The 15,883-nt window shown below is 52.8% G+C and overlaps 1 protein-coding gene and 1 long non-coding RNA gene across 11 annotated transcripts in view; one reads left to right on the forward strand and one right to left on the reverse strand.

Moving 5' to 3' along the window:
• The window catches only part of SPEN (spen family transcriptional repressor), a 67,390-nt gene extending 55,302 nt beyond the window's left edge, over window positions 1-12,088 (forward strand). For 6 of the 10 annotated variants that reach the window (XM_075171917.1, XM_075171922.1, XM_075171920.1 and 3 more), the window contains 5 exons: window positions 416-8,351; window positions 8,925-9,338; window positions 10,245-10,439; window positions 10,968-11,126; window positions 11,874-12,088. In XM_075171917.1, coding sequence (XP_075028018.1) covers window positions 416-8,351; window positions 8,925-9,338; window positions 10,245-10,439; window positions 10,968-11,126; window positions 11,874-12,005 — 8,836 coding nt within the window. In that variant the 3' untranslated portion in view covers window positions 12,006-12,088. The remainder of the gene's footprint in view (window positions 1-415; window positions 8,352-8,924; window positions 9,339-10,244; window positions 10,440-10,967; window positions 11,127-11,873) is intronic. The other 4 variants (XM_075171918.1, XM_075171923.1, XM_075171921.1 and 1 more) reach the window with 1 other exon arrangement.
• A 476-nt stretch (window positions 12,089-12,564) lies between these two features.
• On the reverse strand, window positions 12,565-13,870 carry LOC142092252 (uncharacterized). Its single transcript, XR_012676987.1, has 2 exons — window positions 13,164-13,870; window positions 12,565-12,701 (listed from the first exon to the last, which is right to left on the reverse strand). It is a non-coding gene; the product is annotated as an uncharacterized LOC142092252 (long non-coding RNA).
• Between the last annotated feature and the right edge of the window lie 2,013 nt (window positions 13,871-15,883).

Here is a 15,883-nt window from a genome sequence, read left to right on the forward strand (position 1 = left end):
TGGAACCTTGAATTTTTATTTGACTCACGTTTTCAGACGTAGGTTTCAGGTTCTTGAAGTGGGGTGCTCTTCCCCATGACAGACTGCGCGTGGGTGCACAGGGGGCTGTGTAGGTTTTACCTGAATTTAATGCAATATTTGGCAAAAATGAAGCAGTGAGGGTGGTGAAAAGCTACTTGGCAGAGCTGTCACGAAATGACCAATTAACTGCATATGGTATTTGATAAGCTAACAAAGCATTTAATCCACTGCACATCAATTCATTATTGTTAAATCTCTGTATGAAGCTGTGCACAGTTGCCTTGATGCGCGTATAAAGAAATTATTGTAAAATGATTCCCCTACATAGCAAAGAACGTGGTAACGCAGTACGTTGGTTGAGAAGGAAAACTAATCTCTTTATTCTTATATTTAGCAGAGATGAAAGAAGAGGATCTTACGAATATGCCCCTGATCGTACTTACTACGAGACTGTTCGGACTCCAGGGACGTATCCTGAAGATCCTCGGCGAGAATACCCAGCTCGAGGCAGAGAATTTTACGCCGAGTGGGATCCCTACCAAGGAGACTACTATGACCCACGATACTACGACGACCCACGCGAGTACAGGGATTACAGGGGCGATCCGTACGAGCAGGACATAAGGGAGTACAGCTACAGGCAACGGGAGAGAGAGAGGGAGAGGGAACGGTTCGAATCCGATCGGGACAGAGACCACGAACGGAGACCGATTGAACGGAGCCAGAGTCCGACGCACTCCAGGCGTCCGCAGAGCCCTGGAGCGTCTCCCTCGCAATCGGAAAGGCTGCAGAGCGATTCGGAGAGGAGGATTTACAGCAGGTCATCGGATCGCAGTGGCAGCTGCAGCTCTCTGTCTCCTCCACGATACGACAAGCTTGACAAAGCCCGCGTGGAACGTTATGCAAAAAACGAAAAAACAGAGAAAGAGCGTGCTTTCGACCAGGAGAGAGTCGACAAGGAGAAACGCTTGGTGAGAAAGGAAAAGCCGGAAAAATTAGAAAAGGAGAAAACCGATAAGCAAAAACGAAAAGCAAAAATCCATTCGCCCAGCTCTCAGTCTTCTGAAACGGATCAAGAGAATGAGAGAGAGCCCAGCCCTGAAAAACTGAAGGGCAATAGTAAACAGAGTAAAGAGAGAGGTGACAAAGAAGGGACAGCTAAAAACCGCCTGGAACTCATGCCCTGCGTTGTGTTGACCCGAGTAAAAGAAAAGGAAGGGAAAGTTATTGATCAGCCCGCTTTGGAGAAACTGAGAGCAAAGCTTGATAATGACACTATGAAGTCCCCACTTCTTGAACAAAAAACACAGACGTCTCAAGCTGAGCAAACCAAGTCTGATCAGTCTAAACTGGAACCTGTCAGAACCAAGGTACAAAAAGAGAAAGCCCTTGCCAGTCACGTAGAAGTGGTGGATAAGGAGGGAAAACTGAAACCCAAAAAGCACTTGAAGACAGAGCAAACTTCTGAGGGGGCCAATGCGGTAGATTTAGACAAGTTGGAGGCTCGTAAAAGACGTTTTGCCGATGCAAATCTGAAGCCTGACAGGCAAAAACTGGAAGTAAAAAGAAGCAGCCAAGATGAGGAAGATGCACGCATGGTTTTGAAAAAGCAGCTTGATGCAACGGCTTCCTCTAGAGAAGCAACAATGTTAAGGGAAGGAGAATTGGAGAGAAAACCCCTGAGGAAGGAGATGCTTAAAAGGGAATCTAAAAAACTGAAACTGGAAAGACTTATTCCTGTTACTAGTCCCAAAGAAATTCAGGAGACTCTTAATGTTGGTGGGATTGGCATGCGTCCCACCCTAGATCTGCAGGCGAGGCTAATGGAGGCAGCTGATGAACCAGTGGAAGTTCAGGAACTCTCTTCTAAAAAATTGAATCCAGTAAAACCCCAGCATAAACAGGTACAGCTACTAGACGACCAAGGAACAGAGAGAGAGGACGCGAGGAAGAACTACTCTGCTCTTCCTGAAGACACACCAGACCATAAACTTGGCCAAGAGAAACCTCAGTCGACTGATACGGAGGAGAAAATTGGCATTGACATCGACCACACGCAAAGCTACAGGAAACAAATGGAGCAAAGTCGCAGGTTAAAACAGCAGCTGGAAATGGAGATAGCGAAGTCTGAGAAGTTCGGCAGTCCAAAGAAAGATGTGGATGAGTATGAAAGGCGGAGCTTGGTCCACGAGGTGGGAAAACCTCCACAAGACGTCACCGATGACTCTCCACCAAGTAAAAGGAAAAAGACTGACCAGTTTGACTTTGAAATTAGCACTAAAAGAGAAAGAAACTACAGAAGTTCCCGTCAGGTGAGTGAGGACTCCGAAAGGACGTCCTGTTCCCCTAGTATCAGACACTTCCCTTTCCACGAAGATGACGACACGCTCGATTCCCCGCGGCTAATGCCATTGAAGGAAACCAAAGAGTCACCTAAAACAGAAGAAAAGGGTCTTTCGTACTCCAACATGACCGTGAGGGAGGACTCGCTGAAATTTAATCCTTACGATTCCAGCAGAAGGGAGCAGATGGCAGAAATGGCTAAAATAAAACTATCCGTGCTGAGTTCTGAAGATGACTCGAGTAGGTGGGAAACACAAGTGAAGCAGGAGCCTGGTAGAGTTGATATCAGCTTTCCGAGCAGCATTGTCAAAAGAGACAGCATACGCAAGCGATCTGTCCGAGACCTGGAACCCGGGGAGGTGCCTTCAGATTCGGATGATGATGGTGAAAATAAGCCCCATTCCCCGAAAGCCTCGTCCCTGTTAGAGAGTTCCAGATTGTCTTTTTTATTAAGGGACAGAGAAGAGAAGTTACGTGAAAGAGAGGAAAGACTGTCAAGTTCCTTAGAAAGAAACAAATTCTACTCTTTTGCGTTGGACAAGACAATCACACCAGACACAAAGGCCTTGCTTGAAAGAGCTAAATCTCTCTCTTCATCCAGAGAAGAAAACTGGTCCTTTCTAGATTGGGATTCAAGATTTGCTAGTTTTAGAAACAATAAAGACAAAGAGAAGGTTGACTCGGCTCCGAGACCTATTCCATCTTGGTATATGAAAAAGAAAAAAATCAGGACCGATTCAGAAGGTGGAAAACTGGATGATAAGAAAGAAGATCATAAAGAGGAGGAACAAGAGAGACAGGAACTGTTCGCTTCTCGGTTTTTGCATAGTTCAATCTTTGAACAGGACTCCAAGCGCCTGCAGCATTTAGAGAGAAAAGACGATGATCTCGACTTCATTTCTGGTAGATTGTATGGGAGACAGTCTTCCTCCGATGGGACTAACAGCGCGGCTGATTTGGTGCAAGAACCAGTGGTTCTCTTCCACAGTAGATTTATTGAACTAACACGAATGCAGCAGAAAGAAAAGGAGAAAGATCAGAAGCCAAAAGAAGTGGAAAAACAGGAAGATAAAGAAAACCGGCCGAAAACACCAGAAACGGTTCCTGATACTAAAGAACCAGAACATAAAACTTCCTCAGTGGTTGGTCCCTCTTCGGTCACTGTCCTGCCACAGGAACCAGCACCGGTTGCTTCTGAGAAGGCAGCAAACGAAAAGATAGTGGTGGAAACAGCTTCTGTAAAAGAAGAAAAACCATCTGAACCTGCTTCTACAGCAGAGGAACAAAAACCTTTTCCTGAACTTGCTGCTCCTGTCAAAATCGAACCACCCGAGCAAACCGAACCCCCGCCAGTCGTAGAAGCTAGTAAAGAAGTTGTCGCTACAACCCTGGCACCGGAGGAAGACGCTGTGGCAACAGAGCATCCTTCATACTTGGATACCAAGCCTCCCACTCCCGGAGCTTCGTTTTCCCAACCGGACATCAGCGTAGATCCAGAACCTGAGGCTGCCCAGTTGATTCCGCCTCCACCCAAGCTAGTTCAGAAGTCCGATGAGGCTGCCGAACCTAAAGAAGAAAATCCTCCGCCTTCTGCCAACGCTGACGCTAGCGCGAGTCAAAAGGTAGAGGCAGCTGCTGAGGTCCTGCCGCCCGTTTCTGACAATGACATGGAAGTCGAACCTCCGGTTGTTGTAAAAGATAAAAAATCCTACAAGAGTAAACGCTCCAAGACTCCCGTGCAATCGGCTGCAGCTAACGTCACAGAAAAGCCTGTCACGAGGAAGAGCGAAAGAATTGACCGTGAAAAACTCAAAAGGTCGAGCTCTCCTCGTGGGGAGACGCAGAAGCTTTCCGAATTGAAAGTGGAGGCGGAGAAGGTTTCGAGGAACGCTGCTAAATCCCCTAGTTCTGCTGCAGAGCCGGAAAACGTGGAGCCAAGCTTGCCAATAGGCCGGACTAGGCGCAGAAACGTAAGGTCAGTCTACGCTACCACAGGGGACAATGAAGGCCCATCTCCGGTGAAGGACTCCGTGGAGGTCACTAGATCCACCAGGAAGAGAGGGGAAAAGGAACCGCAGGAAACGGTGACAACTGTTCCTACGACCCCGAGGAGGGGAAGACCTCCAAAAACCCGCCGTAAGCCGGAGGAGGACATCTCTCCAATAAAGACAGAACCGGTACAGCAAGAGGTGGAGGAGGCTGAAACTAAAGATGCTGTGGAAGCTCCTAAACCTGCGGAAGGTTGGAGGTCTCCTAGATCCCAGAAGCTAACACACAGTCACTCATCAGCTGCTACCAGCCAACAGGGGAAGAAAGGGAAGAACGAACCGAAAGCCGATGCCTCAGCTGAATCTGAAGATGCTGCTGAAAGAAGCGGTCAGGAATCGAGCGTCGGTGACAACAGCAATAAAGCAAAAACCACTGAGAAGGAGCCGGCAGCGAGCGAGCAGAAACGTGATAGGAAAGAACTGGATGCAGAGAAAAACCAGCTAGAAATCCCCACAGTTGAGATAGTTGAGAAGAAGCCGGTGCCAGAAAAGGTTACGAAATCCAAAAGGGGAAGGTATAAAAATACCAAAACTGTCGTAGATAAAGCATCCGTGTGTCTCAAAAATGTAGAAATACGCCTCAATGTGGATGAAGTCAAGGGCGCCTTGCGGCCAGCTGATGAGGAGGCAGAGCCGGTGGCGGTGTCGCCGGCCAAAATGAAGAGCCCCCAAAAAGAGGACATCTTGCCACCCCATTTTGCTAAGAATGAGGTTGAAGATCCATTCCCAGAAACGGAAAAAGAGGTGATGCGGGAACCAAAGCAGTCCCCCGAAGCTGCCCAGTTAGCAAAACAGATCGAACTCGAGCAGGCCGTGGAGAATATTGCAAAACTCACCGAAACTCCTCCGTCAATTGCCACCTACAAAGAGCCGACGGCAGACGTGCCTGAAGTTCGTCAGGAGGAGGAAGGAGATAAACCCGCGCATCAGGCTAGTGAAACGGAGCTGGCAGCGGCCATTGGCTCCATCATCAATGATATTTCTGGGGAGACGGAAAGCTTTCCTGCACCCCCGACGTATCCGGCTGAATCGGAAGCTGAAATCCCCGCAGAGCCCTTGGTGTTACCGTCGCCTCGGGAGGAGATGGAGCCCGAGACTGATCAGGCAGTGAATAATATCCTAGAAACCGAGGCTGCCGTCGAGCCCACGGTGCAGCCGGTTCCCAGCTCTGCCCCGTCGGCGGTAGAGACAGAGAGCAAGGAGGCCGAAGTCAGCTTCAGCGAATCTTCCAACTCTGCGCAGGAGGCCGAGACCTTGCAGGAGGCTGAAGTTGCTCGGAAGGAAAAGGGCCGTCAGAAAACCACGCGGCAGAGGCGCAAAAGGAGCACGGGCAGAAAGGGCGACGCCGCTGAAGTCAACGCCTTCGAGCCGGAGAGGGTGCAGAGCAAGTCGCCCCCCGCCAACGAAGTAAAGACAAAACCCGAAGAAGCCTCGAAGGAGGAAAAGCAAACTAAAACCGCGCCTCAGGCGTCCGTGGAGCCAAGCGCTTCCGACGCCAGCAAGGCTGCAGCCGCTGACATCGTGGCCGTGCACGAAGCCGTCGCTGAGAGCAGCACCTCTCCGAAAGCGCCCGCTCCGGCTCCTCTGGACCTGGCCGCCCCGCCGGTTCCCCTCGACGAGGGGAGTCAGAGCGGGTTCAAGATACGGTCGCCCATGGAGAACGCGCCCATCACGCCGCCCAGCGCCCCAAATGCAGCCCTTCCTGCCGTCCCTGCGCCAGCGGCCAAGCTGCCCACCCCGGTGCCTGCTGCGATCGTCTCCCTTCACTCCGGCGCTGCCAAGGTGCCAGAGTGGATGGTAAGGCACGAGGAACCCCGTGCCCGCTCCACGCCCCCGCCCGCTCTCCCACCGGACACGAAGGCGTCGGATATCGATACAAACTCCAGCACTTTGAGGAAGATACTCATGGAGCCCAAGTACGTCTCGGCGACGAGCATAACCTCCACGCACGTGACGACGACGCACGCTGAGCCGGTGAGCGCGCCTCGTTTGGAGGAGGCACCCCTCCACCCGGCGGTAGAGGCCATAAAACCGGTTTCGGAGGAGAAGCCGGCAGTTCCCGTCACCAACGCCTTGGACCCACCGGTGGCCGAAGCACCGGTGTTCAGCGAGAAGGAAAAGATAAGTACCGTGATTGCTCCCAAAGCTACTTCTGTTATAAGCAGGATGCCCCACAGCGTGGATCTGGAGGAGGCTCCGAGGATCACCTTGGTGAAGCAAGCTCCCCAAACCCAGACGTGTCTCGTCAACGCCCCCTCGCCGAAATTTAAGCAGAGGTCAAGCACAAATGATAACAGTAGGTTTCATCCGGGATCGATGTCTATTATTGAGGAGAGGCCTGTAGAGACTGGATCCAGTCCAGGGCTGCGGGTGAACACCTCGGAAGGCGTAGTGCTTCTGAGTTACTCGGGGCAGAAGACAGAAGGCCCTCAGCGAATTAGTGCCAAAATCAGCCAGATTCCCCCGGCCAGCGCTGTCGACATAGAGTTTCAGCAGTCTGTGTCCAAGTCTCAGATTAAACAGGAACCTATCACGCCATCTCAGCCGACGCCGAAAGGCTCCCAGACCTCGGCGGGCTACGGGACTGTTTCCACCCATTCTTCTTTGGTACTAGGAACACAACCTTATAATACGTCGCCCGTCATCTCCTCCGTTAAACAAGAGCGCACTGCGCTGGAGAAGTCCGACTCGTCCCACCTTTCTGTCCAGACTCCAGCGTCTCAGCCCGGTAAAGTCCTCACGCAGACTGTAAACACTCCACCCGTACTCGTCCACAACCAGATGGTTGTGAACAAAAAACAGTCCGATCCAGGTGCTCTGAAAGTGGAGACCAAGACTCTGCAACCCTCCAACTTGAGTCCTGGAGTTAGTCCTCACCACCCTTCCCTCACTGGGAAAATGCATTCGGAAGCGAACCACGTCAGCTCGGGACCCAGCACCCCAACCGACCGGGCTATTTCCCACTTGGGGGTCACCAAGCAGGAGCCGCACTCGCCCCGTACTAGCGGGCACTCGCCGTCGCCGTTCCCCCGGGCTTGTCATCCCGGCAGTACCTCGTCTCCGGCTTTATCGAGCAGTACCCCGGTCATGCTGGCACCGGGAATTCCCGTTCCTCAGTACATATCCAGCATGCATCCCGAGCAATCTGTTATCATGCCCCCTCACAGCGTAACACAGACTGTGTCCCTGGGCCATCTGTCCCAAGGCGAGGTGAGAATGAACACCCCTCCTCTCTCCGGCATCCCTTACGGCATCCGCCCAGAAGCGCTCCACTCCCCCAGAGCTGCTCTGCAACCCCAGATAGAGATCAAACCTCAGCGATCCAGCACGCCCCAGCCGGCTCCGATACGAGACATAGTCATGCCTCCTCTGTCTTCTCAGCATGCCCCCGAGGAGGAGATGCACTACCACCACACCACGGTGTGCCGGGGACCAGCCCCCGTTCAGTCCGACGTGCTGGTGATGCAGCCGGATTACCGCATGCACCCCACGAGCATCAGGCTCGACCAGTACAACGTCCCCCGGGACGTGAGGATGATCATGCACCCGCACATGGCCGCCGTGGGCGAGCACCACTCGGAAACGAGACAATCCCGAACGCCTGAAGGGGCTGTGAAAACTCCCCCCGTCAGTAAGACCCCGCAGCCCGGAAAAGAGACGCCAAAATCCTCCGAAGGCAAGATGGCACACTCTCCTCACAGCGAACCCCGGCTCCTCAGCGTCCCCTCCAGCAGCCAGCTGCCTGGACTGCCTTTGACGCAGCCGGTGGTGGTACCGCACGGGGTACAGATCATGCACCCCGCGGGGAGCTCCTTTCACGATTATCGGTCTGTGTATGGCGACATGAGGAATTACCATACGGCGGCACAACTCGGGCATCCTCAGTTCCCGGGTGCCTCGCCGATCGGGTTGCCTTCCCGGAGCATGACCCCATCTCAGGTGAGAAAGAAAACCCTTTCTTCTCCTTCTACCTGAAACCTGGAGCGCTTTGAGCTAATTACAGCCCCAGCACGGCTCTGCCTGGCCACAGGAGCTGAGTTTAGCCCTCTGTGGTTAGTCTCCAAGCCCTATTGACATTCATAGCACGAGGAGCTATTTTTATTTGGGAAATGGAGCTTGAATGCTGCTTGGCATTAGAAGAAGCTAAAAAAACACGTTTTCTTAACTACTCTAGGACTCAAACCTACCTACAGGTTTCTAGATGTAGAAGTGTCGGGGGGAGAGTTGCCAGCATCGAGGTGGCGCATGGGTCAGACGTCCTCGGACGGATGGTGTGGCTAAGGATGGGCTTGGGGCAGGATTCGGGGGATGCGGTGTCAGCTCTCGGCTGTGAGAGGCTGGTGGAGTGGCTTTGGAAGGGGGGGGGCTGGTCCAGGCACCACCGCAGCAGGGCTGGTGCTGTGGCGTGGAGACACAGATTTCTCCGCCGGCAATCCGATGCTGTCCTGGCAGCCTTATCGTTGAATGAAGGGCCTAAAATCTTTCCTTTCTCCCCCGCCGCCTGCTTCCCAGGGTCTGCCGGAGGGCGAACACTCGCACCCCAGCCAGCCAGTACGCAGCAAGACTCCTCAGATCCCCCAGGATCCCAAGGGCCCGCCGGCAGCAGGGCCCGAACAGAGTCACCACCCCACTGTAAATAGGCATGCGGCACCGATAGACCCTCACGTCCACCTTCAGAGGGCACAAGCGGACACGGGCCAGACCTCCTACCCTTCGCCCGTTGCCATTTCGATGAAACAGGAGCTTCCGTCACCGCACCAACCTCAGGCGGTTCCCAAGCAATCTATGTTTATCCCGACGACGTCGGGTCCCGGGGCCCCGCCGGGGCTGCCCCTCAATCGCCCTGAGCCCCAGTCTGCTCTCAAACAAGAGCCGTCTCCTCACCCCGTTTCGCAGAGACCTGTGGATATGGTTCAGCTTCTGACAGTAAGTATCGCTCCGTCGTCTTCTCCTGGCCCAGTAGCCTCGTGCTCCTTGTCCGGGGAGAAATAGTCGGGTTCTGTATAGCTTGTCTCACCTACGGCACCAAAATCTGATCCCTCTTGCATCAAATGCTTCAGATGCGGAGAAGGCGATTGATCATCTGTCTGCTTTCTGGGCTTTTTCTGTCCCCGGTGAATTTGAGCCGTGTTCAGGTTTCCATGGCGTTTCCTAGAGTCTCAAGATAAGGTGCTGTTAATGCAGAGCAGACCCTGTTTCTCTCATTGTTTCAAACAGCCTGCAGGCTCAGGCAGGTGGTGCTGTATCATTTTTACAGTCGGCTGTTCCTTGGGAAGGTTTTCTTCACGGGCAAGAGAGTGATGGTGTATTTAATTTAAAGAAAAAGAAAAAAAAACGCTCTCCCAAAGCCTAGAGACTGAGGAAGAGGAGGGAGATAGTGAAAAATGGGCACTGACAAGGAACCGAGAATTGCGTTCAGCCCCGAGTATTTCCCGTGTAACCTTGAGCAACTTTCCTGCTGCTGCTGTTTCCCAATTCTCCCATTTGTAAAAGAGAAAATAGCGTTTGGTAACCGCCCCGCTCTGCCTCGCGCTGTGTGGGAGGCTGAAAGACTGGGAAGTGCTCTGATCCTACGATGAAGGGAGCCACCCGGGCATCTTAGCCAGCTGGAAGAAAAAGGACTGGATTACTGATTTAGCAGGACCTAACCCAGGCCCGGACCGGCGCGTACGAGGCGCGATAAGGTGCTACATCTGTACTGAGTCCTTAAAGCAAAGCGGTGGTGTCTTAACTGCCTGTGGAGGTATCAGAGGCAAATGAGCGGCTCCGACGGGATTTAAGATCCCCCTCTCTTTCATTTGCCTTTAATATTTCTTCTCCCTCTCTTTCCAGAAATACCCCATTGTCTGGCAGGGCCTTTTGGCTCTAAAAAACGACACGGCCGCTGTTCAACTCCACTTCGTCTCCGGTAACAACGTCTTGGCGCACCGGTCGCTGCCGGCGCCGGAGGGAGGACCGCCGCTGAGAATCGCTCAGCGCATGCGACTGGAGGCTTCGCAGCTGGAGGGCGTCGCACGCAGAATGATGGTGAGGGGTCGGGACGGGCTGAGGACGCGTCTTTGGGAAGAGCTGGTGTCTGAAAGCTGGGCTGTTCTTACCAGCCCTGTGGAAAAACCACCGCTTCTCCCAGAAACCTCAGCTCTCGTTGCTTGTGTCACGTTATTTTGGGATTCTGGTAATAGCTGTGCGATTCCTTCGTCCCCGTGAGTGTGAAATACGGGTTGCAAGTCATGAGCCGTGGGTGTTACTCTGCATTCATAGAAAAGGGAAAGGCGGAGTTGGGAAACCTTTGAAGTCGCCCATCCCTCGGCCCTGGAACAAATTCCTGCTGGCTCTGACACGTCTGAGTAAGGTGGAAAGTGGAATTCAGGCAGCCGTGGAGATCGGTAGTTCTGTCCTTTTCACCATCCCCTAGGCTGGCCGAGCTTTCAGGACCTCTTTTGTGACTTCGAAGGAGTTCAAAGAGAGGATTTTCCACTGCAGATAATGAACGTATGCCAGGAACGGGCCTGTTCCCAGCAAACATTTGACTTAATTACTGTATTTTCTTTCCAGGTGGAGAGCGATTACTGCCTATTACTGGCCTTGCCTTGTGGCCGAGACCAGGAAGACGTAGTGAATCAGACTGAGTCACTTAAGGCTGCGTTCATCAGCTACCTGCAGGCTAAGCAAGCTGCAGGAATCATCAACGTTCCCAACCCCGGCTCTAATCAGGTATTGGCAGGGAAAGCCCTGAAACGCCGTAGATAAACTACATCGACAGATAATGGGACCTGCAGCCTCCCGCCCCACGTCTTTGCTTAAGAGTGTAGTTGAGGTGCCTGTTTTTAGCGTTGAAATAAACCCCTCATCAAAATGCACCGATATAATTGATATAATTACTGAAGATGAACTGCAAAGCCAAAAAAAACCCCACAAACATATGTTCAGTTTATTCACAGCCCTACCTCTTTGGCTGAAAACAAACCAGACCTATTTTCCAACTCTTTTTCGGCGTTGGAAGTAGAGTCTTCGTTTTTTCCTCATATCATATCCTGATTTTTCCAGGAGTTTTACCTGGAGTTTTCTTGCTCTTTGCCACATAAAGACAAAACGTTTTGGTTTGGTGATGTTTATCCCGGGTGCGTTGCTGCATCGAATCAATTTTAATCTGTTCCCTGAGTGTAAACAGCCCAGAGGGAGCGATCAGCATGCGGAACAACTGCTGAAATTATAATTAATGGGCATTTTTTTTTGTCTTTTGCAATAAAACCAGCCAGCTCTTACATCCCTGGTGCAGAAAAACTCCCCGCCTTGGGAACCACCCCTGAGGTGCTGAACAGCCTCTCCTTTTTTACAGGAGGGCGCTGGTTTATGGGCCTTTAAGCACCAAAAAATCATCCGAGTGTCCCGTTCTAAAACACTTTAGGCCAGCCCTCACCCCGGTTTGGCTCTCATCCGCGTTTCTTTTCTCCCTCGCAGCCTGCCTACGTTCTGCAGATCTTCCCACCCTGCGAATTTTCGGAAAGCCACCTGTCCCGCCTCGCCCCGGACCTCCTCGCCAGCATCTCCAACATCTCTCCTCACCTGATGATTGTCATCGCGTCGGTATGAGCTGTTTACCGGTTACTGACTTTATTTTTTTTTTTCCAAGGCCCTGCAGCAAAAAAAAAAAAAAAAAAAAAGCCCACAAAAACCACCAAAAAAAAAAAATTTAAAATAAAAATAAATAAAAAGCGAGAGAGAAAGTAATGAAACAAGAAAATGCTGCCAGACTACCAGCCTCCTGCCCTAACCGGCCTCGATCAAACTGTTGCTGGGTAGCGGTTCCGCTACCTCGTATGTTTACATATTGCTTTAGCTTACGGACAACTGATGCACTCAGCAGGCGGACTGGTATTGGGTTTCTGTGCCTCCTTTTGGGGAAAAGATAAAGGATGGCTTATTTTTTTTAACAAAAAAAAAAGGAAAAAAATAAAAAAGAACCTGAACTGCCTTTGCACTAAATTAGTGACTCGGACCTTTGCACAGTTGGAGACACGCTGTGACGTTCTGGATGTCTTGACACACATTAACACGCGCCGTGGACTAAACGCAGGACCTGGGGACTTCTGCTGAAATTTGTGGGTCAAGGATCATTTCACACATTATCTTTTTTATTTTATTTTATTGGTTATTGTTTTTTTTTTTCTTTTTTTGGGGTTTTTTTTTTTTTTTTTTGGTTTTCTTTTTTTCTGGATGTGAACCTTCCTCTCCTCCACTTGCCCCTGCTGCAGCCGTCTTCTCTTCATCTGGGATGTACAGTTTACACTGAAAAAAAAAAAAAGAAATACAAAACAAAAAAAAAAAAAAAACAAAAGGGAGAGCTATTTTCCTTCCTGGTGGGATATGCAGAACTCAGTGGGTGTGTGTATATATAAATATATATATAATATATATAAATATATATAATACTGACTTTAAAAAAAAAAAAAAATCAAATCCCCACAACATACATTTTTTTTTAATCTGTGCCAAAAATGTGTTTTCAGAGAAAATCTTATTTTCATACTCAGACTTTGTATTGTCACTCATTTGTAAGTGCGCTTCATTTAAACATCCCCCCCGTCTCATGAGCTGTGGAAGTGTTATACACTTGTACAAAGACTTTCGGCCCCCTCTCCCCCCCTTCGCCTTCCCTAACACTTATTAATTTATGGAACTGTTTTTTTCTCAGCGCAGTTTTGTTTTGTGTGTCCATTGGATTACAAACTTTATTAAAAAATACAAAACACCTCGGCGCCCGGATCTCGTCCCTCGGCCGCTCGGGATGGGGGGGAGAGCGGAAGGAGGTTTGGGGGCTCCCCCCAGCAGTCGCCACCCATCGCTTGTTTAAAGAAAAGAAGAAAAGATAATTTTATCAGAGTAAACTCAAATCTCTGTTTATTTTCCCTCGCGTGTTGTAAATAATTTGTTGAAAACCAAAGTTGCAATTTTTTTTCCGCTTTTAACTTCGATACGCGCCAACCGCTTGTAAAAAAAATCCCTGAATTTTGATACGCGCCATCCTTTAAAAAACAAGAGCCAGACTTCGTGTTTTTCGCCGCTTTTCCACCCAAAAGCACGCCGGGCTGTGGCGCAGGAGTGAGGCCAGTGGGAGCCACCGAAACCCTCGGTTAATCACCAATGCCTGCGCGAATGGGTTAAAATCAAGAAGATACGGTAAAAAAGGAGATTTAGGAGAAAATGTGGGGGTCTGGACCGTGCCGGAGCAGCCAGCGGGGTTTTGGGGTTAAGAGAGGGGAGACCCTCGCCCCGCCCCCTGTGCCGAGCAGGGCTGGAGGCAGAGGAGAGCCCGTTTTGGGTTAAAAAAAGGACAAAAAGGTGCTGCTGGCTCCCCAGGATCACGGCAGGGGGTGCGAGCCCGGCCCTGTCCTGCCCCCCCCCGGGGTCTGGGGACTCGGCCGGGGCCACCCCTCAGGGACCCCCAGGCCCCACGGCCGGTCTGGGGTCAGGATTGGGCCTTGGATCCCCCCAGGACCCCGGGGGGTGGGATGGAGACGGGAGGGATGGACGGACAGACGGACAGTGGGGGGGGTGTAAAGGGTCTGATCCTGCCCACGAGTGTGAAATTGCTGGGTTTTGGAGTGGGGCCTTTGGGGCAAAAAAGTCCATTTTTGGGGATTTGTGCTGGGAGGTGAGTGTCCGGCTGGGCGGGCGTCTGTGAATCTGTACGTGTCCGTGTGTCCGGCTGGACGTGCACCCGTCCGTGTGTCCACTGGTACGTACAACTGTCCGTGTGTCCAGCCGGGTGGGCGACCGTCTGTGTGTCCGTCTGGACATGGAACTGTCCGTCTGGACACGCCACGGTCAGGGTGTCCGTCTGTCCGTGCAATGGTGTACATCCAGCTGGGCGTGCACCCGCCCGTCCGTCTGTCCCCATCCCCTTTCTCCCATCTGTCTGGCTGGACGTACGATTGTCTGTGTGTCTGTCTGTCCATGTACCTGGCCATGAGTCCGGCCAGACGGGCAACTGTCCGTGTGTCTGGCTGGATGAGCAACTGGCTGGCTGGATGTGCAAATGTCCGGGTGTCCAGGTGTACGCACCTGTCCGTGTGTCCAGCTCAACAGGCAATTGTCCGTGTGTCCGGCTGGACGGGCAGCCGTCCATGTGCCCATGTGGATGTGCTGCTGTCCGTGTGTCCGGCTGGATGTCCAGCCATCCGTGCCTCCGTCCGTGTGGCCATCTGGACGTGAAATTGTCCGTGTGTCCGGCTGGACGGGCACCTGTCCGTCCGTCTGTCTGAATGTCCGTGCAACTGTGCACCCGTCTGTCTGGAGGAGGACTGGGCCTGACCCAGCCCAGTGTGGGGTGACGGGCAGACGGATGGGACATGGGGAGATGGACACACGGGGCGGGGGGTGACATTGCTGATTTTCAAGAGGGCCTTTGGGGGAAAAAAGTCCATTTTTGGGGTGGGGGGGGGGTTTGTGCTGTGGAGATGGAAGAGATGAATGTCCAGCTGGGTGGTCTGTCTGTCTGTCTGGACACACACATGTCCGTCTGGCTGGACATGCAATGCTCCGTCTGTCTGGATGTGCAACTCTGTCCGTGTGTCCGGCTGGACGTGCAAGTGTCCGTGTGTCCGGCTGCACTTGTGACCCCTGCTCTGTCCCCCCAGAGCCCCAAACCCTCCAGTGCCCGGGTGCGGTAACGGGGGGGGATGGGGGGGGGTGGACAGACGCACAGACGGGTGCACGTCCAGCTGGACACACGGACAGTGGCACATCTGGCTGTACGCCTGTCCGTGTGTCCGTCCCCCCCACCCCGGGGCACTGGGGGGGGTTCAGGCCCGATCCCGACTTCAAGGCCCCCAGGACCTGCCCCCCGGGTGGGTTTGCGCCTGGATCCGGCCCCTTCCCCCTGCGGAGCCCCACGGGGTCCCTCAGCCCGGACCCCGCGCTCCGGGCGGGTGTCCCCATGTCCCCACTTCCCCCCCCCAGCCGTGTTGGGGGACACGCAGCCCCCTCAGCCCCAGCACTGAGGGGGACGGGGCTGGAGCCAGCGCTGCCCCCCCAGAGCCCCGAAACCCCCCAGCACCCGGGTGGGGTCACTGGGACGGGGACAGACACAGGGACCGGTGCACGTCCCCTGACTCCAGGACCCCCCCGTCCCCCCCTCCACACCCACGGGGCCTGGGGGTCCCTGAGGGGTGGCCCCGGCCAAGCCCCCAGACCCCCGGGAGGGCAGGACAGGGCCGGGCTCGCACCCACTGCTGTGATCCTGGGGAGCCAGCAGCACCTTTTTGTCCTTTTTTTAACCCAAAATGGGCTCTCTCTGCCTGCAGCCCCAGCCGCCCTCAGCACCGGGGAGTGGGGCAAGGGTCTCCCCTCTCTTTAGCCCCAAAACCCCGCTGGCAAAGCCTAAACCACCTTTTTAACCTTTCTCATCTCAATTATCCCCATTTTCAATCAATCAATCGTGCCCTCATTAGCGATTAAACGAGTACTTC

This window comes from Calonectris borealis, chromosome 23 (genome assembly GCF_964195595.1).
Source record: "Calonectris borealis chromosome 23, bCalBor7.hap1.2, whole genome shotgun sequence".
NCBI lineage: Eukaryota > Metazoa > Chordata > Aves > Procellariiformes > Procellariidae > Calonectris > Calonectris borealis.